The 27959-nt window shown below is 38.2% G+C and overlaps 1 protein-coding gene across 4 annotated transcripts in view; it reads left to right on the top strand.

The window, feature by feature from the left end:
- Positions 1 to 27959, top strand: part of egh (beta-1,4-mannosyltransferase egh) — a 163840-nt gene that overhangs the window by 35477 nt on the left and 100404 nt on the right. For all 4 annotated transcript variants that reach the window (XM_081739134.1, XM_081739132.1, XM_081739135.1 and 1 more), the window contains exon 2: positions 14815 to 15678. In XM_081739134.1, coding sequence (XP_081595260.1) covers positions 14875 to 15678 — 804 coding nt within the window. In that variant the 5' untranslated portion in view covers positions 14815 to 14874. The remainder of the gene's footprint in view (positions 1 to 14814; positions 15679 to 27959) is intronic.

The following is a 27959-nucleotide window of genomic DNA, read 5'->3' as shown; positions in this document are numbered from 1 at the left end:
CATTAATTGTCACCCTATATATTCTTTTGCTGTATGATGATCAACAGTAAAACGGGAAATATATTATTTCTGCCTCTTCCGGTTTGATTAGAAGGTTAGCAGAGAACATAAAATCTATTCTTGAAACAGCGAATCGATTCTGAAAGACTTCTTCACGCTATATCTTACCATCTTACTCTGCGGTGATAAACATTGAAACAGGAAATTATTTTCTACCACTTTTTGTTTGAATATGGGGTTAGTAGAGTAGGTGGGACCTATTGTTGTCACTATGAATCGATTCCAAGAAACCGACTGTCGCTATCTGTGACCGTTTTTGCTCTAGGAAGGTCAGCGTTGAAACTAGAAGCAGAGATAGAGTGGATATGCTCATGGGTCAATAGGACGTGACCCACTACGATCCATTCCACTCAGTGCATTGTAGACAGCATCTTCTGAACATTAATGAATTAGTCTACATTTTATTTTCCAGGCCTCCATTTTTCCTCTTTTTGCATTGTTTCTATTTACTTACCTGAGATATGTAGATCTAAGTGAAAAAAAGAACTTGAAGCAATTTTGGATATTGATATTTGTAATTGTTATAATAGGGATAGGATTTACTACAAGGCTTTCGATACACAGTCCGATTTTATACTCCCTTCCCGTTACGTTGGCCTACTTTAATTTGAGACTTTCAGATTTCATCGTTTTTTTCCACTGAAAAGTATCTGCAAAAGAGCAAGGGAATAATAATTATATGTGATAATTAAATTGAAATTCATCGTAATATAGCTCATGACAAACACTTTACTATTTTATATCGTGAAGGCCAGTTCCACCAGTATTGTAACAAAGCGATGTTTGGGCGATTGACCTTAGAAATTCAAACTCGATTAGTGATAATTTCATAGCCCTGTTTTATTACAAGTGTAAACTCTTCAGTCAGTGGAGGGAGAGGAGGGAGTGAATCATGGGTCAGAGTTGATAATGACGGATTTTGATTGGTTGTTCCAGTGGGTCGTGAGTCATGGTGGGTGGTGGGTCAGTGGGTCATAGGTAAAATTTTCATTGACTCACGCCATCTCTGACCAGAAGTAGTAGTAAATTTCTGCCACTACTTGTAGTAGAGAAATATGAATATGATATACTTTCTTCAGATCCTGAATCGATTCCAATAAAAACAGCGATACCTTACCGTTTTTGTTCTATGGCGATGAACGTTAAAACTGGAAACGGTTCTTACACTAATTCCGGTTGAATAAGTGGAACCTATTGTTGGGGCTCGGAATTAGGGATGGCCACAAAGTTCCGGTTCCGGCGGAACCGGTTCCAGACCTGGATCCGAAAAACCGGTTCCGGAACCGGATCCGTTCAGACCCGAGAACCGGTTCTGGCCATCCTTACTCGGAATCGACTTCAAAAATATAATTCTCCATATCATACAGTTTTTTTTTTCCTCTCTGTTACCTCTTCACAGATGCACGGGTATAACCAGCCTGTAACACTCTCCACACTTTCGTATAGCATCGTTTGAAAGTTTTAAGGAGAGGGGCTTTTGAACAAATTATTTTTGTGACATAGTTTTCATTCATTTTTCCCTACATATAACTTTCTTCAGAAAATCTTAAGTACGTTGCTACCGTAGTAATCTGTACATGTTGTTTGTTTCAACAATTGTACATCGTTAACATTCAAGTTACGTGTGTCATCTGTAGAGATAATGCAGCACATAAAACGATTACACGCGTACTGTACCACTGTGGATTAAGAGCTTCGACCTAACACGGGTCATAAACACTTTCCATTACAAGAGTATGTGCGTAAAAGGAGTATGTGGTTATTGTTAGGAAAACAGAGACAGCAATCTGCTAGTTAGCAATATATTTTGTTACATGTACTATACATAAATAATCATAAATTCTTTCAGCAAAATAAAACTGCCAAAAGTATTGTTGGTAATGACTGCTTTTCAGCGCCACAAATACTCTTTTTTTTAAATTTTTTTTTTCTTAAATTACACAGCTTGATGTGATCTATTGAGTGATACACTGTATGTCTTGTATTTGGAAATTATTTTGGTTAAACAAGAATTAAATTTTAAGTGTTAATGACAGTTTTATCCTATATATCATTAACTATACTATACACGAGGGGTGATCAGAAAATAAGGTTACAAAGTCTGCAATGAAACGTGTATATATGATGTCATACAACCAATACAGCCAACAGATAGTACATACATTAGGTTATTTTTCGACATAGTCTCTATATCCTTGAGGCATGTGTCGCATCGTGGGATGAGTTTCAAGATTCTCTCCTGGTAAAAATCCTATCCTTGTATGTTCAGCCACGTTGTAACAAAGTATTTGTCACCTTCTCGTCTGAAGCTAAGCGACGGCCTCCTAGGTGCTCTTTCAAGTGTTAATGCAGCGTTTCCCAACCTTTTTCAACTTGCGGCACACTACGGGTGTTACTTGGATTCTCGCGGCACACTTATAGATATTATTATTTGTAAATATAAAACACAGTGGTATTTTTTCTGTGATTATTGATCTTCTCACAGAGAAGAAAGCTCGATCACTGGTTTTTCCCCGTGGTAAATCGTTATGCTTATTTTTCATTCTAATTTAAAAATAGAAAACAATTGCAATGAAATATTGGACTCAGGTTTTTAAAAATACATTTTCTTTTTAACAACTGTATCCAACCTTTTACTAAGAAGAAAGATCACTAAATAACGAACGAACAAACAAATCTATTTTACTTTTAAAACACAAATATAGGTAATTTGTCGAAAGGATTGAATGATATTTTAAATTTTCAAGTTACGAAATAGTCTGCAACAATAAAGAAGCAATAATGGTCATAACAATGATAACAAATACTTTTTTCAATATTAGAAATGTACAGAACAGTAACACGGTATGAAACTTAAAATTGTAGATTCATAGTAGAGGTTCATATTAACCCTGGAAGTCCCAAACGGGTCCATTGGACCCATATGACTTTTCGTTTATTAATTACAGAGTAAGTTTTCGTGAGTGGTCGCTAATATTACGTGACTTTTTCTTTATGGTGCTCCTCTCACATGTTATGTCAGAAATACTTTGTTCCTTTAAGTCAGGGGGTATATATAAAATTTATAGCATTGTGTACCATATACTTTAAATAGGAATACTGTTCAAATTTTGTTTTGATTTACATTGTGGATCATAGATGGCAGAATTAACGTCAGCGTGTTCTTTATTCTTTGTTATCAATATTATGTTTAAAAATGTTTTACTTATAAAGTAGTTTAATGCAGCTTTAGTAAGTGTCCCTAATTATTCCTCTTTTACGTAATGTCGACTGGTTTATGGTGTTTTCTCCCTGACACCATTTCTCAGGGGCATATTATAAATTTTCTACCTTTAATATATTCTAAACCAGCAAGATCACTTTCACTTTAGTCATTGGCTTTAGTGTGTGATGATAATGGCACGTAGCGGACTTACCGATAACGATATACGCCAATGTCTGTTGGCAGAAGAGGAGGATTTTTGTTATGATTCGACAGATGATGGAGAAGTGGACAGTGAATTATTAGAGTTACCTGCAAGTGAGAGTGATTTTTCTTATGTTAGTGACAGTGACGTGCAAGATGAAGCAATTTTCCGCTCTTGAAGTGGCTTAGAACATTGGAATTTAGTACCCTTCGCTACCAGTCGCGGGCGTGCTGGTGCTGCCAACGTAACTAGAAAGGACCGTGGTCCTACACGGTATGCTAACAGGGGAGTTGATGATGAGAAATCTGCTTTTTGTCTATTTTTTCGTAGGAACATTCTGGAAACAATTTGCAAGTGGACTAACAACGAAGGTAGGATAAAATTTTCTTGTGAGTGGAAACCTGTTACTCTTGAGGAACTTCAGAAATATATCGGCGTGCTAATACTTATTGGGGGTATACAAATCAAAGAATGAAGATACTAGGCAGCTCTGGAGTAAGGAAAACGGTCGATCTATCTTCAATTCCATTATGAGCAGGAATCGTTTTCAACAATTCAATTCTGCTCTACGTTTTGATGATGCAGAGCGCAGGCGACAGAGAACACCTGATGATAGACTATCACCAATTCGTGCAGTGTTTGAAGACTGGGTTAAAACTCTACAGGACGCTTATATTCCCGAAGATAACATGACGGTGGACGAACAGCTTGTGACTTTTCGCGGACGTTGTCCATTTCGGCAATACATACCAAGTAAACCGGGTAAATATGGAATAAAGTTCTGGGTTATTTGTGATAGTACCACAAGCTATGTGTGGAAGATGCAAATATATAGCGGAAAAAGTCCAGAAAGGAGAAGAGAAGTCAATCAAGGGGAAAGAGTCGTTCTTCAACTAACAGAAGATATTGTTGTAAGTGGTAGAAATATTACTGGGGATAACTTCTTTACAAGTCTTTCTCTTGCACGTAAATAGAAGGAACGAAAACTCACCTACGTCGGAACTATACGGAAGAGTAAGCCAGAACTCCCTATTTTCATTTACCAAACCGGATAAAAGTAGGGCTGTAGGAAGCAGTTTGGATTCTAACAGGATGCCATGATAGTTTCGTACTGTCCAAACAAGTACTAAACTGTTACTCTTCTGAGTACAATGCATAACCAGCCTGAAGTTGACACTTCTACAGCAGAGAAAAAGCCAGAAGTAATCCTTTACTATAACAAAACAAAGTCTGGCTTGGACACTATGAACCAGATGACCCGCTGTTACAGCACAAAGCGAATGACAAGGAGATGGCCTCTGGTAGTATTCTTCAACATGATTGATATAAGCACACTCAACGCTTATATTATATTCTTGTCACAACAGAAGAAAGACAAGAGGCGGAGATTGAAACGCCGTAACTTCCTGATTTGCGTCGGCAAAATATTGGCCCATATTGGAGAAGACTTTCCACAGAAGAGAAGCCACACAGGAACTGATCAGCTCACGGAAAAAGAGTCATCCAAAAAGAAAGCTCGATGCGGGATCTGCCCATCAAAACGGGATCACAAGACAAGAACCTTCTGTACCAAATGCAAGACAAATGTGCGTTCTGAGTATAGCAGAGTTGTTTGTGAAAAATGTTTCGTACACTAACCTTAACAAATTCAAAAGAAAAGGCAAAGGGATCGTAACTTTCAGTTTTTTGAAAGCAAATATGTGTATGTAAAAGGTTGATTATCTCATTATGCCTAAAAATCAGAACTTCTATTTGAGCTCATATAAAGAAATAGTAATACTGCTAAGTTAGCATATTTCTAGTGCACGGTATAACTACGATAACTACGAAGTGTATTTTATTAATTCGTTATAAATACATTGCAAAAACGACATTCTTAAGTGTTTCGTTCATTTTCTCCCCAAAATTTAATTATTTGTCTAGATGGTCTCAATATATTACTGTGGGTCCATTGGACCCGACTGGTACACAAAGGTATAAAAATATGTCTGGAGTTCCAGGGTTAATGTGAAATACAAATATACAATTTTCAATAGGTTTTGCAATTTGATTGCTATAAAATTAATAAGTTTGTTTCGATTCCTCGCGGCACATTCACGGCACACCAGTGTGCCGCGGCACACCGGTTGGGAAACGCTGTGTTAATGACAGCGGGAACAGGTGAAAGTCGCTTGGAACGAGGCCCAGGCCGTCCAGGCTCTGTGAATGGTGGTCGTCCACACAAGCTGTGTTCATATCTGTTTATGCCGTGCTGGGTCGGCGACTGTGCTCCCCGTCGGTGACGTTTTCTTTACTAGCCGCAAACTTTCGACATCATTCTGCGACATGCCAACGAGACATTACAGTCTCTCCGTAAACATCTACCAGCTGCCGGTGTATTTCAGCTGCAGTTTTATATTTCGATCACAGAAATCGAAATATCGAATAAGTGAGCGGACTTCGTGAGACCAGTTTTCCAAACGAGCCGGCATTTGTGTTTACCTCAGTGTTGCCAGACACGGCAAGGGAAATTACACACACGTTCCGTCCAAATTGCACAATTTTACACACAAACTGGAAGATAGTGCACACAAAATTGCACAATACATAACTACCTATGTATCTTATGTTTGATTATGTACACACATGTACATACATCGACCAGCCATTGTTCAAAGATATATCATTTGATTTATTATTATTATTATTATTATTATTATTATTATTATTATTATTATTATTATTATTATTATTATTATCGTAAAACCATCATCTTCTTCCCACCCTTTGTCACAGAAAGTGTGTTGAATTTTTATCTAACTTCTCTCTCTCTCTCTCTCTCTCTCTCTCTTTTTTTTTTCCTTTTTTGCCTTTCGTTCAATAAAAGACTCCCATCCCTCTCGTTCACTTTGTTGTTCATCTGTTTGCAAAATTGTATTTTCTTGACAAGTGTTGAGAAGACAAAGAGACTTGTTACCCTCCTCCCCCTCATGCTTTGGCCAACATTGGGGGTCAACATTTGTTTATATTGCTTTGCTTGATCCTCGGACATGTGGGCTAACGGGCATGACACACGCTTCTGAAAAACAAGAAATGAGATTAAAAAAAAAAAATAAATAAAATGACAAAGGAAGCAAAATAGGTTTTATTGTCACCCTGCCCTGGAGTCAGGCGTTGGCGCTCGTTGTTTTCAAAGAAAAAAAAAATGAATCATGATCAAAATTTTGAATTGTGCCAAACTACACACAAAATGCACACAGATTGGCATTACACACAAAATGCACACACAGGATAAAATTGCACACATTTTGTGCAATTGCGCACACATTGGCACCACTGGACAGCTAGCGCCGTAGGTGGGAGGTGATTGAAACTTTGGACAGTTGCTAATTCCATGTATTAAAATTACCGCCCACTCCTCATTCCTCTATAACAGACGAAACATCAGTTATCGACCTTGTAATCTTAGTTCCTGATTCTCCCTCGTAATAACATAACTAAGAGGTTAATAAGAGTATATTTCACTGTTTCACCTCAATATATGTGGGATGATTCTCGTACAGCATACATTTTTAATTTACAAATGAATTTTTTTAACCTTCATTTTCTCGAAACTACGCTGTTAAGCGCTAAATATATTATAGAATATATCTTTGGTGTATTATTATTATTATTATTTAATAGCACCATAGTTCAATGTAAAGGACAGATATGTTAATACAGGGCGCAAAATTTTCGGTCGCCATTGGCAACTAGAAATTTAGAGCTGGCGACCAGTGTTCAGTAGGGATAGTTTCTGCCTAACTCACAGCTCTGCGCAGTTTGTTTTGCACGAAAATAATTGTTACTGAGTGAGAGAAAACACGGAATGTGAAATCTTTCTTGATCAAACCAAAGGCCCTGGGGAGGGGTCTGTTATAATTTGTAATTGAGAGATACTGGCGACCATAATTTTTGGATTGGCGAGTGCGTCTGACTTTGAAATTTTGCACCCTGTGTTAATACAAATGTATAGGTGGAAGGTTCATGAGCTTATTCAAGCTATGGTATGAAACTTCCACCTACACCGTTATACTAAGGTATCTGTCGTTTATATAAAACTATTGAGTTATTTTTCCAAAACGCTTTGAGCTCATCTGTGGCTAAGCGGTTAGCATACGCGCCTTTGACGCGGGAGACCCGGATTCGATTCCCGGCTGGAGCTTATGTTCGGATTCCGCGTTAATCAGTAGACCCACGTCTCATATAGCCTCGGTGCTGAAAAGGGACGTTAAACGCAAAATCAACTCAACTCCAAAACGCTTCATAGACCCTGCGCTACACAATGAGGGGAATTTTACTTACCAGGAAAGTCAGGGAGAGATAGGGAAATTAAGTTTGGTTAGAGAAAGTTAGGGTAGTTTACCAAATATATATCCTACGAATAAACAAATTAAATATAGGCTACAACAAGCTGCTTGTAGCTGGAAAATACACGTTTTAAAATAATAATTTTTAAATTAGTTGCTAAATTGAGATGATTTGGTTTGTAGTTCAGTCATTAGTGTCCTACTGCCAATCCAGCGATCCGTATTCAATCGTTGGTGGATGTACGAGGAGTTTACCTAGTCCGGAAGTTGCAGAGGTTGGATCAGCCTTGGAAGATGAGTACCGGGGATAGACTTGTAGCCAGGCGATACTGTCACTAAGGAAGCCCAGGCCGTGTAGGTTGTTAAAAGATGTTAAAATCATTAAGATGTGGTATACTAAGTTTTAGGAAACAGGCAGCAGCATCTACCTAGAACAGGAAGACCTGGGTCTAGTGCGCAGACAATTTAGACAGTGAGAGACGTCTTCGTGAGAAGTCCCATGAAGTAGTCTACAGAGCCTTACGTGAGTTGCAGATTCCTAAGACATCAGTGTACCGCATCCTCTAGACATCTCCTTTTCCTTGCGTACAAAGTCCAGATCGTGCAAACTCTACAACCAACGGATTACAGTTTTCGTTATAACTTCGCTGTTGCCATGCTGGTTGAGATTGAGGAAGATTGTTGACATCTGAAACGTTTCCTTTTCTCAGATGAGGCCACTTTTCATTTGAACGGTGTTGCCAGCCGTTCAAATGCTAGGGTCTGGGGGTCCGAGAATCCCCACGCTATGTTGGAGACTATCAGAGACAACCGTAAGCTGAAAGTGTGGTGCTATCTTATGCACAATAATATCATAGGACTTTTTTTCTTCAGTGAAAAGACGATAACAGTCAATACCTAACTTGATATGTTGCAGTTATTTGTTGTGCCACAGATTCAGGACATTCTGGATTTGAGATGGCGCGCCACCTCATTGGGGATTAGATGTCCCTGCCTATTTGGATGCATTTCCGGGAAGATGAATAGGGCGTGATGATCCCATAAACTGGTCTCCGTGATCACCGGACATAACACCACTGGATTTGTTCCTTTGGGGCTATGTCAAGGACCAGGTTTACGAAACACCAGTGGACGACATCCCAGAATTACTGACGTCATAACATCCGTCTCTCACGTAAAGAAGACCAACGCATGGGTGGACGCCTGGATATCCTTCGGACAACGAAAGGATCACAAGTAGATAGTTATTAATTGTGTACACAAAACTGAATATGTTACGTGCAATTCACGATAAAATGTATTTGTCTACGTGTCATATTTGATGCCTTGTACAGATAAGCTGAGTATGTAGGGGAGGGGGTATTTCTCTGTAGTTTGCACCTAAACATTAAATCGTAATATTAAAAATAACCTAGATTGAATATAAAAGCTAGTTCTGGTCGGCTATAAGGGGAGACAAAAAATAAATAAAGTCAGGAGAAAATTTAAAACTTAAAATATTTGTAGAAATCACGAATGAGAAATGTTTGGAGCCCATGTTAAAATTGAAGCTCTTAGCCCATACTAGCTGTATTCACTCCTGCACCCTTTAAGTGTTATGTTCAATTCATTGGCTGTATTGGAAGGAAATAGGCGAAATAGAAAAGCGAAGGGGTTTAAAATAAATGTGTAGAACAAATATAAGTGTAACATTCCTTGGAGGAATGAAACTTATGCTATTTGCTGCATTAATGAAAATATATAATTTTTAGTATTTTAGCGACAATTCAATGAGAAAAGGGGAAAAGTTGTAGTAAATGGTTGGTACGTGGTAAAATCTAATAATTTCTGGTAAACGTATGCTATATCATTGTATGTTTACATGCCTGAGAATACAAACATAATAATAATATTAATAATAAAAAAGATATACAAGTAAGTAACCGAAGGAGAAAGAGTGAAGTACCGTATTTACTTACGTACATGTTTTTTCTCAAACGTTTTCGCACAGTGTTTTGATATTTTAGTCGCGTAATTTTCTTTTGGACGACCTTGAAGGAATAGTAAAACAGAAAAGAGAGACAATTATCATATGCAGAGCTGTAGGCTTTCTTTAAATAAATAATAATACGGTGTAAATAGTAATTTACATCGACTTCTTTTATTTGTTAAGCTTTTCCTGTAACTTCTTCCTTTTAAATGTTGGAGGACGTAAGTGTAATATTGGGTTTGAACGCATACGGAGCTTTGTGGTGTTCAAATCAATCAGTAGAGTTGTTGGTTGTTCGTTGATATAAAATGTAGATTAATGCATCCAGTTTAAAGGATTGTCGAGTAGTTGTACAGACTCAAGTTAATATGAGTACCTTGTATACAGGGTGTACTAGAAGTAGTGACTTACCTTTTGAGTGATCAGTGCATTTTTATTATGAACAAGAATGGCATGAAACAAAAATGTAGGTACAGAGGAATTATGTGAAAATCAAGTGCTTTGCAGTATCTAATCCAGGGATGCAAATAACCACTCGCCCGGGGGCGAGTAGTTTATCGGTGCGGGCGAATATTTAATATCATACCGAAGATAAGTAAATTATTTCTGTTGTGGGATATGGGCTAGTAAAATTTTGTTGCTTATTTGCATCCCTAATCTAATACCTATTCTCCAGTCGAAGTCCACCTGGCGGCCATTAACATCGATACATGCCTGCATCCAGATTCCGCCTGTATCGGAGCCGCATTTGCGGGATTGTTGACGGACCTAGGCCTTACCCGCCCTCTTGGCGTTAATTACATTACCAGAGGTATCGAAGGGTTTGTTTATATACCTATTATTGTCTTCCGCTGTAGCGCAGGATCACCGTACAGTTCCTTCATTTGTTGTTGGGCTTCCGTAACGTTGCGTGTCTCAGAAAATAGGCGAGCACATTGGACACGTTTCTCAAGCGTCAGGCGAGCCGCCATCTTGTGTTGCCAACTGAGAAAAAGGAAAAACACCATTACACCATAACACAAACAAAACAAGAAACAAACATCAATCATACAGCCTACCGCACCTAACAACAATTGAATCAGTACTAATTTTGGGACATCCGGTGTTGTTGCGTTGCAGGTCTTACGTGAACATAATAAAGGCTGATGAGTGGCAGAGATTGTCTTTGGTAGCAGAGCTAAGCTAAACATTGCTGAATACGTGCACCATCTTTGATTTTTTAGCCCACTGATTTTTCTGTTCTCTTTGAGATGAATTCGAAATTTTATGGTTTGATGTTAATGATTCCTTGTACACCCTACTTAAATGTTGTTAATTTAGTGAAAAGTAAGTTTTGTGATATATAATTGTAAAATTTAATAATCGCATTTAATTTGAGTAAAATTAACTTTACGTAGAATGGAAATTCACTTTGAAAAAGACAGAGGACATTTAACTATGCTTCAAAAAGGAATCACTAAAATCAAAACATTGAAAATCCAGTTCATTCAAAGTAAACAGTGAGCCTTGGTGGTTCAATGGTAGAGGGTTTATTTCTAGTGCCTAGGCTCTTTGGTTCGATCCCACCTCGCTCCAGGTGAGATTTGTAATGGACAAACATCGTGTGCGTGGGTTTACTTGGGAATCTCTCGTTTTCTCCCACTTTATTCATTCCAGCATTTCTTTTATTTCTCATCATCACCGTCTCTTTTAGCCTAGCCGGCATAACTGTGGGACGTAAAACTTAAAGATTTCAAAGTAAACAGAAAAATAACACACTCAATAAATCAGTGGGCTAAAAAAATAATGGCGTAGGCACTTATCACCGCTAACATTGTCAAACTTGTTTTTTCAACGTGAATTTTATGCCTTTGTAGTGTTAACTCAGATATGTAAGCCAAAAATAGGGTATTTCGTCTTAGGGTGATGAAACTTGTAAGTCGATATGTGTTCCATAGTTTTGGAAAATTCACCCTCTGTAGGGGAAGCGGGATCAATCAACATACAAAAGGGGCTCAAGTACTACGGCCATGGACTCTTGTGTGCATGTTCACTCAATGCATCCTCCGTCAATTGTGACATATTTAGCCCACCGTTCTTTCCCTGCCGTAAATGCACTTCGGGAAAACCCTGTACGTTGCCTACTACACGATTGTTTCACAGTTCTTGGTCACTGACCAACTGCCTACTACAAAGGTGGGCATTCAGACGACCAAACTGAAAGAAATCGGACAAGGCCAGGTTCGGACTATAGGGAAATTGAGGGATCATTTTCCATTTCATACTCCTGATTTTCTGCTGTGTGTGTGATTGGCAGAGTGGGGCCACGTATTATCGTGGTGCAGTTTGATGAGTTTGTTTGATCTCCGGAGAACCTTTGTTTTTAGAGCACGTCGCAGTGTTGCCAGTGACAAACCTATCGCCCAGTTGCTTCAGCAAGCTATCATATAGTTACACTGCCGTCATTCCAGATCAGCGTCGTCTTATTTTACGTTATTCATTGCAGTTGATGGTCTGCTGGACCGTGGTTGGTCCAGCATACAGAAATCACCACTCTGAAACGTTTGTACTTATCCCTGGACAATGTTGTGGCAAAGTGATCTCCAGTCTTGTACATTAATTCAATGCCTGAACGTGGGCTAGTTCGGCTGTCTACTTCGTTCACCACTGTGGGCGTGTCTGTAAATACAGGAAGATGATTTGTTATACAACTGCAGCATAAATAACACAAATAGATGCACAGAAAAAAAATTATGGTGCTAGTGCTTACGGCCCATTGTGCAAAACTTTTTGAAAGCTCTTCGTAAATAACATTGTAATGTCATCTTGTATGTGAAAGAGCCTAGCTAAACGCTCACTAAATTGGTGTCCAGGTCTAACAGTCTTGCAGTTGGGTGTTTTCTTTTCTTTCCTGTAAGCAATATATGAATTCTTGACTTTCGAAAATATAGTTTTTTTAGTTAAATAAATAAAAGAAAAATGAAAAAGAAGTAGGGGGATAGCCTCATCTTCTGATTTACGATCGTCATACACATCCGTATAAATGATCTGTGTTGATGTGACGTTTAGATTATTTTCATCACTTTCTGTTACGTATTTGTCATGGAATTGTTCATGTGAATCAACATATACAGCACTGTAGTACCATTATATATATCTGCAGTAAGGTTGAAGAATATTTTGATGGAACTTTTGTGAACTTGAAAAGCACTCCATTGCGTTTGTACCTTAACCAAACAGGAAGCCCAGACGGAAATGTCTTGTCAAAAGATTGAATCTGTCAGTGCTTTTTGCGTAATTCGTCAGTTTGTGTTGGCAAACAAAAAATAAGCTAATTTACATTTGACGTACTCTCTTCGCCTCTCACGAAATTACTGAGACGGAATTGTTCAGGAGTTGATGTACACGCATGTGATTTCGAGTCAGTTTGACGACAGCGAATCTCGAAGTCAACCATTTAATTTACCAGAAAAGACAAGTAGTACGTTTTTAAGTTTATAACATCGAGGTAATTAATGTTAATTGGTAAATTTTATTTAATGGGTGTAACTTAACTTACTAGATTGAAAACTTACTAGATTGACTGACTTAGAGATATACTAGCAGAATACCCGTCCTTCGCATAGAAAGAATGTTTCATTTTGGATATAATGGGGAGTTTGGATTTGAATGGCATCGGAAGTACCATTGTTCGTGTCTGCGACCCTGAAAACTATGGATTCGATACTAATATCAGTCATTTTCGATCATTTTTATGTATGTACTCCTTCAAGTTACAGAGTTGAATTTGGTTTTAAATGGCATCAGGAGTGTCGCTGTTCATCTTTGTGACCCTGGAAACTGTATTCGGCACTAATGTCGGTCGTTTTCGATCATTTCTAAATATCCTGCACCGAGTTGCACCGTTAAATGTGAAATGATTAAAACCATCCCAGGCCGGAACCTCATCTATGTTGAAAATTTCTTCATGATTCAAGAGTTGAAGTCACAAACATAGTGACTTTCGTTATATATATATATATATATATATATATATATATATATATATATATATATATATATATATATATATAGCTCGTACTGCATGCTTTAAAAACAATATTTTGAAAAAAGTGAGTCAAAGAATAAAAGTAATGTTCACATTTGAAGATAAATTTAATAATGTTTAACTTTGGCGTACTACCATAAGTCGTACCACCCAGCAGCGGTTCGCGTACCACAGGTTGAAAAAAAGTGATATACACTGTACATACATACAACCTTAAAATATATAGAACATTAACATTGATAAATTATTACACAAATGTGAAAAAGTAAGCCTAAAAAAGTCAAAACTTAGATTTAATTTTTGAAAATGTCTGTGATAGATGACTGCTGCCCCTCGGCAGAGTCACGTTTTTATGAAAGCGTTACAAGTCGAGTGGATCGTTTTAGAAAATAATCCTCATTTTATTACGGAGTTTCTCTGTCTCTTCTTGTTTTCTTTCTTTTTTCAAACTAGGCCGGATAGTCTATAGTCTACTATACCTGATTTTGGAAATAGTGCAAACAATAGTGTTGGTAGATTAATTTAGTTATAGGACCAGTGGCGGCCCGTGTCTAAATCCAGCATTTTTCGTGTGGCACAAAATAAAGTAGCAATTTTCCTGGAAACATCCAATCATGTAATATTCTGATGGACTGTAGGACATCCGCATATAACGTGATAGTTAAGTTCACTAAACTTTATCGTATAGTCCAAACACTTTTGTCCTATAGTACAAACACTAGATAAACAAATGAGAGGAAACAATTCTGACCGTTATTTAAATTTGGCAAGACTGTAGTGGGCTGTTGCGTACAGAGTACTTACATTACTGTACAAGAAATAATTTTTATAAGGCATTTTTAGAACGGATGTATTGGTGTCACCTATTTTCTTGAAACACTCTACAGTTTTATCAAGAATGAACTGAAGATAACCTCACTTATCAGTTTGTTGATAAACCGATTGCTCAGAGATTTTTTTTTTAAAAAAATGTAAGTTTGACGTTAATGTTAACAGTTTATTGAAAACGTTTCTTTGTTTCAGGTGATCGGCTGGGAAAAGGACCTTCTTCGTACATCGTCCATCGTTTGGTTATTCTGCAGAATGTTAACAGGCAGAGCAAAGCACCTCCTGCATTGTTGCTTGTTTTTTACTGTGATCACCTTGTTTGAAGTTTTCACTGGTGGGCTTCACATTTGGCCTGACAAGAAAGACGAAATCAACCCCTGGGTGACGTATGGGTACATTGGAGCATTTATTCTGTATTTTCTACGATTTCTTACATTTTTACCCTTGCCTCAAGTTCTGTTCAATTTTCTCGGTTTGACTCTGTACAATGCGTTTCCGGATAAAGTGCAGCTCAAAGGATCGCCATTGTTGGCACCTTTTATTTGCATACGAATTGTGACGCGAGGCGATTATCCAGACTTAGTTAAAAATAATGTAAGTAAAAACATGAACAAGTGTATAGATGTTGGACTCGAGAACTTCATTATAGAAGTTGTTACAGATCGAGCTATTAACTTAACTAAACACAGACGAATAAGGGAAGTGGTCGTTCCCTCAACGTATCGTACAAAAAGTGGTGCGTTATTTAAAGCCCGCGCTCTACAGTATTGCTTAGAGGACGATGTGAACATTCTGAGCGACAATGACTGGATTGTCCATTTGGACGAGGAGACATTGCTCACTGAAAACTCCATTCGAGGTATTTTGAATTTCGTGATCGACGGGAAACACCAGTTTGGTCAAGGACTAATTACGTACGCGAATGAAGACGTTGTGAATTGGGTGACAACCTTAGCCGACAGTTTCCGTGTGGCGGATGACATGGGAAAGCTCCGATTGCAGTTCAACATGTTCCATAAGCCGCTGTTCAGTTGGAAGGGATCGTATGTCGTCACTCAGGTGAGTAACGCTTACATTTTGGTTCTTTTATTATGAACTGTATTAGGTGTGTTGCGGGAAGATTTAACATGAATAGTTGACGGGGGTAGTCCAGACTGCTTATGCTTACTATAGAATAAGAATATCGTATTATTTTCAATTTGTGTCGATTATTATTAATTTTTTTAAAATGTGTTTTTTTGGCTTCAAGGTTTTGTGAGTCTTGGATCAGAACTTTAATGTGGGATCCGAAGCACATTTGATTGCACACAAGACGAGATGAGAAGATAGGATTTCCATGGTGAGATTCGAATCAAGACAGAGCTCTTCCAATAGAAATAGATACATTTTTCGAGACATCACATTCGGTAAATATTTTCGAGACGAGCTAGTCTCGACTATTGTCTCGTGCGCACAGTACCTAAGCGAGAAAGTTAACTTTTAGTGACGAGCGAGATCTTTATTAAAACTTGGAATATAGTCGGCGTGTGGGCTAGGCTAATGAAACGATAGCTGTGACGGCGACATTGCCGTGTGTTAAAAAGGGTGTGGCTAAGCAGACGCATTGCAACACGAGCAGATACACTGACATGAATGTATAGAAAAAAGGGAACACAGCGCCGCCTTTAAACGCCAATAAACACTGTCCCTTAGAGTAGTTAATAAGATTATGTCGCTGCAATACGTTAATTACAGAAAAAAGGCAGTGTTGCCTTGCTTACTGGGATTCTCAAAATAAAATTTGGGATTTTGGTAACACTCCAACTCCCCTTTTTGACGTCCTTTGGCCCCCAAAGGAGGACCTTACCCAAAATAATGTTCGGGATAGCTGTACTAGAACTGCGGATGAGTGTTAATGCATTTTGTAACAAGGAACACTTATTTGCGTCAAAATCCTTACCAATAATTATAAAAAAAAAAAAAAAAAAAACTGCTTCCAAAATTTAACATTGAATCTCCCATAAGAGAAATGCACTTTCTTGTTTACGCCCCAAAAAGTGTGCTAAACAGTAATTTTCTCTTATTTACTTTTAAAATTTAAAAAAATTCAGAAAGTTTTTAAATGTATTCTGCGTCCCTAGAATAGGTTTAATCTCCTCCGTTAACTCTGTTCAAACCGGAACTGATAGGCATCCACTGTTTTGAGATTCAACATAGAACAGAAACGGTAATAATGAGAAGAGGTTTACGGAATCGTTGCAGCGTAACAAGAATAGATTCTTTCTTCACCCTTATTTCCCAACTGAAACCGGAAGTGGCACAAACTTACTGGTTTCAGTATTTCCATAGAGCAAAGGTGGTAAAGGATATTGGGAAATGTTTGTTGGATATAAATCAATCGTTTCAAGAATAAGTTTCGTCTCGGCATTTAGTATTCTACTCGAACGGGAAGTGTTGAAAATTACTATTTCCGAAAAGTCCAATCGGGAAACGATCATTAGAAGACCTAGACGCAGATGGAAGGACAATATTAAGATGGATGTCGCAGAAATAAGAATACAAAGTAGAAGCTGGATTTGGTTGGCTAAGGGCAAAAGTCAGTGGAGAGATTTTGAACGCGTCATTGAACCTCCGGGTTATAGAGTTATAGTAGCTAGGGATGCGCACGAGACAAGATTTGTGGCTGTCTCGTCTCGAAAATGTGCTGTAAAAGTGATGTCTCGACACGAAAAATGTATATTTCTCTATTGGAAGAGCCGTGTCTCGACTCGACTTTTGTCAGGAAAATCCTGTCTCGACTCGTCTCTTGCGCATAGGGATGGTATCGAGACGAGACGAGACGAGACTTTGTACAGTCTCGGTCTCGTCTCGGTTGATAAATAGCGGTCTCGGTCTCGGTCTCGTCTCGAGTCAAAAATCGCCGTCTCGGTCTCGGTCTCGTCTCGGTCAATAGATGCTTGTCTCGATCTCGGTCTCGGTCTCGAGGACCAAATCTCGGTCTCGTCTCGAAAGTCTCGAAAGTCTCGAAATAAATAGTGTGAAATTAAAATTGTGAAAGTATTATTATCGTACAGTCTGTCGTTTCCGCTTCTTATTTTTTGCTTTCATTCTTGACTATTATGGTATGCTGTACCTCTTCATAGCTAATTTGCTAGCGCTAATGCTTTCCATGCGTGTGTTCCAGGTTCAGTCATCTGTGGGCAGTGGCGGAAGTTGGACGTTAAAAGTGTGTGGGGGGGGGAAGACATGATCTGAATATTTGATATCAATGTTAGTTTTCCTGGTTACTTGTAACACTTTGTTTAACGAAAGGTTGTATAACTAATAGGATACTATCTTTTTCAGTTAAAATACCGTATATCGTATTTCATATTTTATTAAGTAAATTGACAAGAGAAACGCAAGTAGACACTAGCCCTTTGTACTCTTAAACAACGAAGGTGTAAGAAGAGATTTGATTCCTTGCTCATGAATATCTGTGTGGAAAATTGTGATCAGATTAGAGGCATATTTAATAAATTTGCAAAACAAATAAACAGAAAGGATAATATTAATCAAATAATCATAGTAATGAATAATGGGGCTTGTTTTGCAAAAGTTATATTGAAACTGGAAATTAATGAACAACTTATTTTTAATTCCACGCATGCTATTATATATGTTATTACTCTTAGAATGACAGTGAATACTACAAGCATATGCTACGACATTTAAAGAAATACTTTTGCACCTTCCCGAAACATATTCGCTGCCATTAAGTACAGTTTTCACTTTCTTGGAATATATCAAAACTCAGCAATACTTAGTGACTCCACTTTTCAGTTATACAAAATAATCCTAAAATCTAGAATTATGCTAAATTTAATAAATTGAATTGTATATACAAAACTGTATATGCACACCCCTAAACTCCTATATTATACTGCAAAATTAATATTCCTTACTGAGCTCCTTCGTGGCTAAGCGGTTAGCGTAAACGCCTTTGACGTGGGAGACCCGGGTTCGATTCCCCGGGGGAGCTCACGTGGTTCGGACTCCACGTTGATAATTAAGTCCACATCTCACATAACTTCGCTGCTGAACAGGATGTTAAACTAAAAAAAATCAAATCAAAATATTCCTTATTATTAGAAAGAACAAAATACATTTTAGGAACTGTCGATTTTTGTGCAATTAAAGAATAACTTGTGAAGGACTTCTTTTCTTGCGAAATGTTATCTCGATTAGTTCCAGAGCAGCTGACTAACATATCGAGAACTTGCAAGAAGAAATTAAAGTACAGTAGAGCGTCGATTATCCGAACGTCGGTCAACCGAACGACCGCTTAACCGAACTGTGTACTCGCTCGCACCTGTTACTCTGCCACCCTACCGTCCATCATCCCCCTCACTCCCAAACCAAGTTTCCCACAGTAGTCGTCGCACTGAGCCACCGCTGGCGGAACATTGCTTCTAATGGGGCTTTCATAAGGCGCTGCTGACCGGCCAAGCCGCCAGTCGCTGTGTTTCAACAATCAGCACACTTCTGTCGGTTTGGCACTGGCTGTAGAAGTACAGTCCAGTACAGTGCAGTACAGTACAGTACAGTTCGATTATCCGAACAAACCAGTTTCCGAACACCCATGTCCCCCAATTACTTCGGATAATCGACGCTCTACTGTACGCTCTAATTGTGGCGCTCCAATAGGTTAATTTTTGGTCCATTTTTAGTAGCAGTTCAAACGCAATTCCTTTAGCTTTCTTAATTCCACGGGAAGACAACCAATACGTACTCATGAAACGACAAATATTTTATGGCACCATTTTTATTCTATGAACCAATAATACATACAAAACTTTATATTTCCAAATGAAACTATATACATTAATGGGTAATTTCAAAAAAGTGGGGGGCAACTGCCCCCCTATGCCCCCCTAACCGCCGCCCATGTCTGTTGGTATATCATATCTGGAATAAAACCCTAATAGTAACCCATATTTCACTTTCTAGCAATAGACTTTGTCTCAAATAGCCTCACTACTGCCTATACAATTAAACTCTATTAAATTAACTCCAGTACTATACTGTAGTTTATTTTCTTCCTTTGAATCAGAATTGATCAATATCTCCTAACGGATAACACAACACATAGCAGCTCGAAAGTATTAAATCGGACCGAAATTGAAATTTTACAATACCTCATTTATTGTCCAATACATTCTGCTTTGACTGTCATTTTAAAAACAGAATATAACATTCATGATCTTAACAAATAGGGTAAATTATTACTACAATATATTTTGTTTCTAATTGATCAAATGCTTTATTAGCGTTTCATATATACGTATTTAATTTACACTTTATAACACGGACTTCCTGAACCTTGTGGTGGGAGCTAAGACACCCACCTTTGTTATGTGTGGTCTTGGGTTGAAATCAACAAACAAGTTAGATTCAAAGTCCGATATTTCGCATAGTTCGCGTCTCAATTTAAGTACATTCGGTTTCTTATACGAGATCGTAAGGTCGTAATGCATTACTATGCATAGCCGTAACTAGGCAGGAGCAACTGAGATTGTCCCGGGGTCCTCACCTATAAGAGCGTCGAAAAACCCAGTCAGGCTTACAAAATTTCTACTCTGAGAAATATGGAAAGGATAATACGTAAGAAATTGAAGAATTTAGTGCTATAATTTAAATAAATTGTCATGAATACTGCAGATCTATCTCTTTGTACGCTAGGGAAAATGTCGACCCTCGGTGGCGACGAAATCAGCTTTAGGAATCCATAGAGTTATTGTTACTCATCTAAGTAGGACAAAGCAATAATTTGTTTCCTTTTTCAAATATCTTGTTTTACTCTTCGTACTACTCTTCGCAGTAGTTTATGTGAAGTATATTTATTTATTTTTATTTAATTTAATTTATGTTTTGCTCTCATTTCAATGATGTCACGCAGAGACGTAAGCAGACTACAGCAGAGCCGTAAGCAGTACGCTTAACTACAATTCGCGTGGTTCCAAGTTCGATTCCCGGTGTGGGTACAGTTGAACGACCAAAGTGGTTCCACTATAATCAGTAGCTCCACGTCTCCTTTAGCCGCCCTATCATATCCGTGGGACGTTAAACTAAAACAAGTTAACCCAAAAATCAACACAATGCGTATTACTAACTGTAAGTCTTTGAATAATTGCATATACACTGAAGAAAAAACCCAAGTCCAGATTTTGGGATAAAACGAGGATAATATGCTTTTTGTTGGGAACACTATGACAAGACAGTGGTGTCAGTCTTAATACTGGGTGAAACACCCTCATTTCTATGGCGACATAGTCAGTAAGTGAGAGTGATGCTTCTTGTTCTCACAGGAGTAATTGATGCTCTCACTTACTGACGTACGTAGCCACATGAAATAAGGGTGTTGCACCCAGTATTACAATTGACGCCTGTATATATATATATATATATATAAAACAACACCGACGATTGGGAGGTGATTCCTGACACCAAGATAAGACAAAATGCTTCCTTTCGGAGTTACACGCTGCCAAAAACATGAAAAAAATGAATTTTAATATTCCACAGCTCCAGTGGCGGAGCCAAGGGAAGGTCAGGGAGGCCAGGCCCCCTTGCTCAAAATCTTGGCCCCCTAGTGCCCCCCACACAGTGATATAGCTACAGGTTTACAAACGCTAAGTGAGTCGTAGCCACAAGTGAAACTACTACCAAAACATCTCTCCACAACAGAGTTATCAACTGCAGAATACCATATGTTGCAATAGTCTGCGTTCCGAAATGAAATGAAATCAAGAATTACGTCCCACGGATATGCCAACTAGGCTAATGGTGACGGTGACGACGAAAGATGAATGAAATGGTGGAATGAAGAAAGTGAGAGGAAACGGGAGAACCCCAAGAAAACCCACGCACGCGGTGTTTGTCCACCACAAAGTTCATTTGACGCGAGCTGTGATCGGACCAAAGGTGGACGCTCTACCACTGAACCACTGCTCTGCGTTTCGAGTAAAATAGCTCTACTAGTTTATGTTCGTAGTACAGCAAGATCTAATTCACCGAAATCTGTGGGATGCATGCATTGATCTCACCACTTGAACTACCTTTTAACCCCTGTATCTTATTGACGTAGTTATCTCTTTTGTTTTCGACAAAGAGCCAGAAAGAAAAGCAAAATCAGTCGGCATTCTCATTTGCTTCAATGCTGAAATTTATACTAAAATATGAGACACTTACTTACAGATAGCATACACTTTAGTAAACCATTACACTTGCGTTGGACGAAAGAAGTGTTCGTACATTACCTATTACAATTCGTACAGTAAGTTGTTAATTCTCATTGACTATGGTGACATAGAACAAATGCATAGTAATCATTAAATAATTTGGTACTACTACTACTACTACTACTACTACTACTACTACTACTACTAATAATAATAATAATAATAATAATAATAATAATAATAATAATAATAATAATTATTATTATTATTATTATTATTATTATTATTATTATTATTATTATTATTATTATTATTATTATTATTATTATTATTATTATTATTATTATTATTACAGTTTATCTACATAATAATATAAATAACTATTTACAGTACTGGACATAAGTATTCATACAGCACCTGTGCCAGAATTAACAATGCATTGACAGGCAAATGGTGAATGAGGGAGTTATGTCTCCAGCACAGACATGACCCTGCAGTTGAAAGAGTAGACGCAACACGAATTCGTAGAAATATCCTTACTATGGAATGTACAAATAAAGGAAATGCGTGGGCAGAGCGATATTTTCCTGGACATATGTATTCGTACACCGCAGAATAATACTAGACAAGTACCATCAAATCACTAGTGCCAGCAGGCAGAGACTAGATAGTCATTACTGAGACGCTCGAAGTGTCAGGTGAAGTGTGAGGTGGTGTTCGCTGTAACCTAGAAAGAGATAATGGGGCGGAAAAGGAAAGAAACCACACCCGAGGAAAGGAAACTAATTCTATCACTATTTCAGAAGAACAAATCGTATTCACAAATCGCAGAAATAGTGGAGAGAAGTCGTTCGACTGTACAGTGTATAGTAGAACGATATAAAGGGAAAACAATATACATAAACAGTGAAAGGGTGGGTCGTCCACAAAAGCTCACTACGAGGGAAACACGTTTAGTGTTGAGAATTATGAAGAAAACGCCGAAAGTGTCATCGTCAGCGATAGCGGCATATGTATATGAACACTTCGGGAAACAAGTGTCCTCACGAACTATTCAGCGGCTTTTCAATCGAGCTGGGTACCGAGACGAAAAGCATTCATCAATAAGAAAAACAGGAAATTTCGCTTAACGTTTGCACAGGAGCATATAAGTAAAAGTACAGGCTTTTGGGATAAGGTATTGTTTACAAATGAAAGTAAATTTAATATTTTCCACAATGATGGCAGAATTTTAGTGTGGAGAAGACCCAATACTGAGCTTGAAGTTCAGAATATACAAGCGACAGTTAAGCATGGTGGTTTAGGGGTGATGGTCTGGGGCTGTATGTCTACCGCGGGCGTTGGAGACCTTGTATTTATTGACGGAACGATGGATAAATATGTATATTTAGACATCCTAAAACGAAATTTGCAGAAGAGTGTGGATAAATTGGGTCTTGGACAGGATTATTACTTCCAACAGGACAACGAACCAAAACATACCGCCGAGCTTGTGAGTATGTGGTTATTATACCACACGCCTCATACCCTGAAAACCCCAGTGCAGTTCCCAGACCTGAACCCCATTGAACATTTGTGGAGTGAATTGGAAACGCGCATACGAAAACATGAAATAACTAATAAAACTAGACTGAAAGAGAGACTTTTGCAAGAGTGGCAGAATATTACACATGAAACCACTACGTCTCTTGGTCATTCAATGCCCAACAGATTGAGGGAGGTTATTCGAAAGCGAGGCATGCATACAAAGTATTAAGGCAAGATATTTATGGTTTGTCATTCATAACCAAAAAACTTTTCGTTTGCTGTACGAATACTTATGTCCAGCACACAGTGCATATTGTTTGTTTCTTTTCATTGTTGTAGCAAATCAATCTATGTTTTGTTTTCCGTTTATTTTGTGCATATTCTTTGCTGAATGAAGCATATGTCTCGCACAACACATGCGTCTAATTATTTACCTAATGGCAGAAATATGTGTCTTTTCTTCAACATTTGCACTGTACGAATACTTATGACCATGACTGTATATTATTATGCGGTATTAAAACAAATCTGGAACTTGTGATATTTATTCACTTCCATCATTCCATCAGGCAAACTGGTCTCATGTGTGCAAGAAGGAATGTTTCGAACTGGTAAAATTTGAGATGACTACTGCCTATAACCTTAAGCTTCGCCTTATGTCCAATTCTATTATAGCAGTCAACCTCCGCCGTCACGTCTAAGTGGAGTAGTCACCTAACCCTTGCTCATGTTTGGCAGCAATCACGAGCACTAGGTTTACTCAAAAAGGATGTCGCGGCATGTTCTGCGAACAGCTTGTAGTTTACAGTTTCCATTCAACTTTCAGAAGTAATGTTCCACTGTATAAATATGATAAACAGACTTGTTTCCTAGTTCGCTTTGATTTTCTTAACGACTACTAAAAAATAAGTAGTTATCGTATTTCTGCTTTTTTTTTTAAATAGTGCTTTTGGATAGGATAGGCCAAATGGATAGAATAAGATATGCATATTCAATGATTTTTAAATTATTCAGTACATTTTAGCTTGTGATTGAACCTTACAAGTTTTGTGAGTATACAGTGAATCAAAAAAGTATTCATACACGCAAATTTTTTGACGTAGGATTATATATAAGGGTTAAATAAAAACAATGTTACAATCATCTAAAAATATACATAATTTACTATGTTTCTTCGTAAAAAAAAAATTCTAAAGAAGAAATCTTTAGATGACAAAAGTAAATAAATGTTCTTTCTCAACTCAAAAAAGTATTCATACAGCAACACGAACTTCAAATCTCGACAAGTTCTAACAATCTCTATGAGAAAATCAAGATTTTAATACTTTGTGTGTATACCTTTAACACTAATTATTGACTCGAGACGCCTTGGCATGGACCGAACGAGCGTTTTGGTCATTTCTGGGGAAATCTTAGACCACTCATCCGAAAGTATCTTTTGTAGTGCTTCCTTGCTCGAAGGACGGCGTTTCTGTACTTTTTTGCCCATATAATCCCACAAATGCTCGATAGGATTCCCATCTGGGCTTTGTGGAGGAGTCAGAAGCCGTCGTGGAGCGTTATACAGTAACCACTCCCTAGTTTTCAAAGCAGTGTGCTTAGGGTCATTGTCCTGCTGGAAAACAAAGACCCTGTCAAGACCCAACTTCTGCACACTGCTTGACAAGTTATGGCGCGACATACTAATATACTTATTAGCATCCATGACACCTTCAATAAAAACTAAATTTCCCACTCCAGAAGACGCCATGCATCCCCAAACCATCACACTCCCTCCTCCGTGTTTTACTGTAGGAATAATATGTTGCGATTGCAATTCAGTGTTTGGCTTTCGCCACATCCATCTTTTGCCATCTGATCCGAATATATTAAACTTAGATTCATCGGAAAATACAACAGTATCCCAAAATTCATTAGGCTTAGTATGGTATTCGTTGGCAAATTTTAAGCGCTTTTGTCGGTTTACTTCTGAGATGTATGGGTTTTTTCTGGCTGTCCTAGCATGAAAATTGGCACTATGTAGCACATTTCGTATAGTTTGAGGATTCACAGTGCAAGTAGACGTTGACGCGATTTCTTCAGCCAAAGACACAGCACTTCTGAAGGGGTCTTTACGTGCTAAATTGACTATTTTCCGTTGGTCGCGGCGTGTAAGCACTTTTGGGCGTCCTGACCTTCGTCTATTTTCTGTTGTTCCAGTTTCTTTATACTTCTTTATGATGGAACTAACAGTACCAAAGCTAATTGAGAGAGTCTTTGCAATTTCACGATAACTTCTACCTTCTTTATAAAGAGAAACTACCCCATCACGTTGCGTTAAGGGAAGTTCACTCTTCTTGCGCCCCATGTTGACCACTAGCACTCACAATGAGAACAGGCTAACAGACATGCAATGAACTGCAAGTAACAGACAATGCAGGTACAGTACGACTGCTCGAGTTAGACACTACAAGTGTTCAAGGCACAGAACAGGATACCTGTCTCGCTGTATGAATACTTTTTTGAGTCTCATAATTACGTGATTCACATTGTGTTTGTCTCCTTATAGTCTTGGTGGATTTTCAACTCATGCAACTGTTAGTGCTATTCCGTATCTTTGTTTCAATATAAGTTTTATTTTCCTGCTCTCACATATAATTCACCTACGACTAATTTTTTGGGTGTATGAATACTTTTTTGAGTCACTGTATGCATCAAGTTTTTCCATTCATTGAAGATGCCCCCCTCAAAATTTTCGTGGTCCCTTCACTGGCCCCCTTGAAAAACATTCTAGCTATGCTATTGCATAGCTCCAATACTATGGGATCTACCGTAGTCGGGTCAAGACTTCAACTAAGAACTAGTATGTGCCCTATCCAAATATCCATGTATCAGTATCTTGCGGTACTTCTGCAACTGCTTTCACAGAGGTAGTTGGTGAGTACTTAAAATTATATGCCCTTAGCCAAACTCCTTTTTTTGAAAATTGTTGCGTGAGTACCGCAGGATTCTGAAATATGTATTTTTTGATAGGTCACATAATAGTTCCTAAGTAAAGTCTTGATCCGACTACCGTAGATCCTATAGTATTGGAGCTAGGGACCATTAAAGTTCATTTTTTCATGTTTCCGGCAGCCTATAATTCCAAAAGTAAGCATTTGTGCACCCAGGTTGGTCTATACTTTTTGTCTTATCTTGGTGTCAGGAATCACCTCCCAAAACGTTGTTGATTATATATCTATCTATCTATCTATCTATCTATATATATATATATATATACATATATATATATATATATATATATATATATATTATAGATAGATAGATAGATAGATAGATAGATATAGAGAGAGAGACAGACAGACAGACAGACGGACAGAGAAGGCTACATCAGCAGGGGATTTTGTTTCGGGAGAGGTTGAGAAACGGGTAAGAAACATTTGTGCTGTACGTGCAATGCGAAAAATAGTCACAAATTTATTTCGGGAGGGGCTTGAGCCTGATAGGCACCTCCTAAATACAGGACTGTACATCAGTCAACCGTTCCCATATTATCTAACACTGCGACGAAAGAAATTTTTGAGTGAAGACAATTTTAATTTTTATCAATATTCGAGACGAGACCGAGACTTTCGAGACTGACCTAAGTCTCGTCTCGGTCTCGTCTCGATTTATAGAGGCCTGTCTCGGTCTCGGTCTCGTCTCGGTTATATAAATCCGTCTCGGTCTCGGTCTCGTCTCGATATATAAAAGCCCGTCTCGGTCTCGGTCTCGTCTCGATAATTCGAGACGAGACCGAGACGAGACCGAGACTAGTCTCGGTCTCGGTACCATCCCTACTTGCGCATCCCTAATAGTAGCGCAAGGAATCGTGAAGCTTGACCTAGATCTACCAATTTGAGCACACAATAGAACACAAAAGTGTGTCCCAGTCGTCAACTCCTATCCACAAAATATTGCCAGTGTCGTCTCTTGCGCTGTATAGACATAATCTCCTGAGGGTTTCATTTTGTTGTTATTGTTGTACTGGTCGTTTTAAATTTTTGCTGTTATTACTGTTACCATTTTAATTCGAATAATTGTTAGTGTTATATATATAATATCGCCACGTCTTCTAAGTTCGGCAACATTGTTGGTGTATTTCCATTTCACGTTTTCTCAAGTGTGCCTTCGGAAGGCAGCTCCACGAATTGTACCGAATTCTTCCGATGCATCACACGTGAGGGAAAGCAATTCTAGGATTGGTGTAGAGCCCAGGCTTCACGAGTCGTCGCGGTTACTATAATGTCAATGACAAAGCGGTATTAGGTAGCTAGAAGCAGTGTTTTGATATGAACTCTGTACTACATGTATAGCTTCAATCTCAGACTTTATTTACTTATCACAACCGGAAGTGGCAGAAATCAAGTTCCACTTCTGATTTCAATATTGATCTCCAAAGAGGAAATACAGGAAGAGATAACGAAAAATGAGTGGCGTTTTATTATCCAAAGAACACGTTCCATCTCTGATTTATTCATCTATTGCAGCGTTTCCCAACCGTTTTCAAGTTGCGGCACACTACAGATGTAACTTGAATTCTCGCAGCACACCCATATATATAATTACTATTATTATTTGTAAATAGAAAATACC

Source organism: Thermobia domestica, chromosome 14, assembly GCF_964235325.1.
Source record: "Thermobia domestica chromosome 14, izTheDome1.hap1.1, whole genome shotgun sequence".
In the NCBI taxonomy this organism is placed as follows: domain Eukaryota; kingdom Metazoa; phylum Arthropoda; class Insecta; order Zygentoma; family Lepismatidae; genus Thermobia; species Thermobia domestica.
Note: the sequence above shows the minus strand (reverse complement) of the source record. Positions and strands in the feature narration are given on the sequence as shown.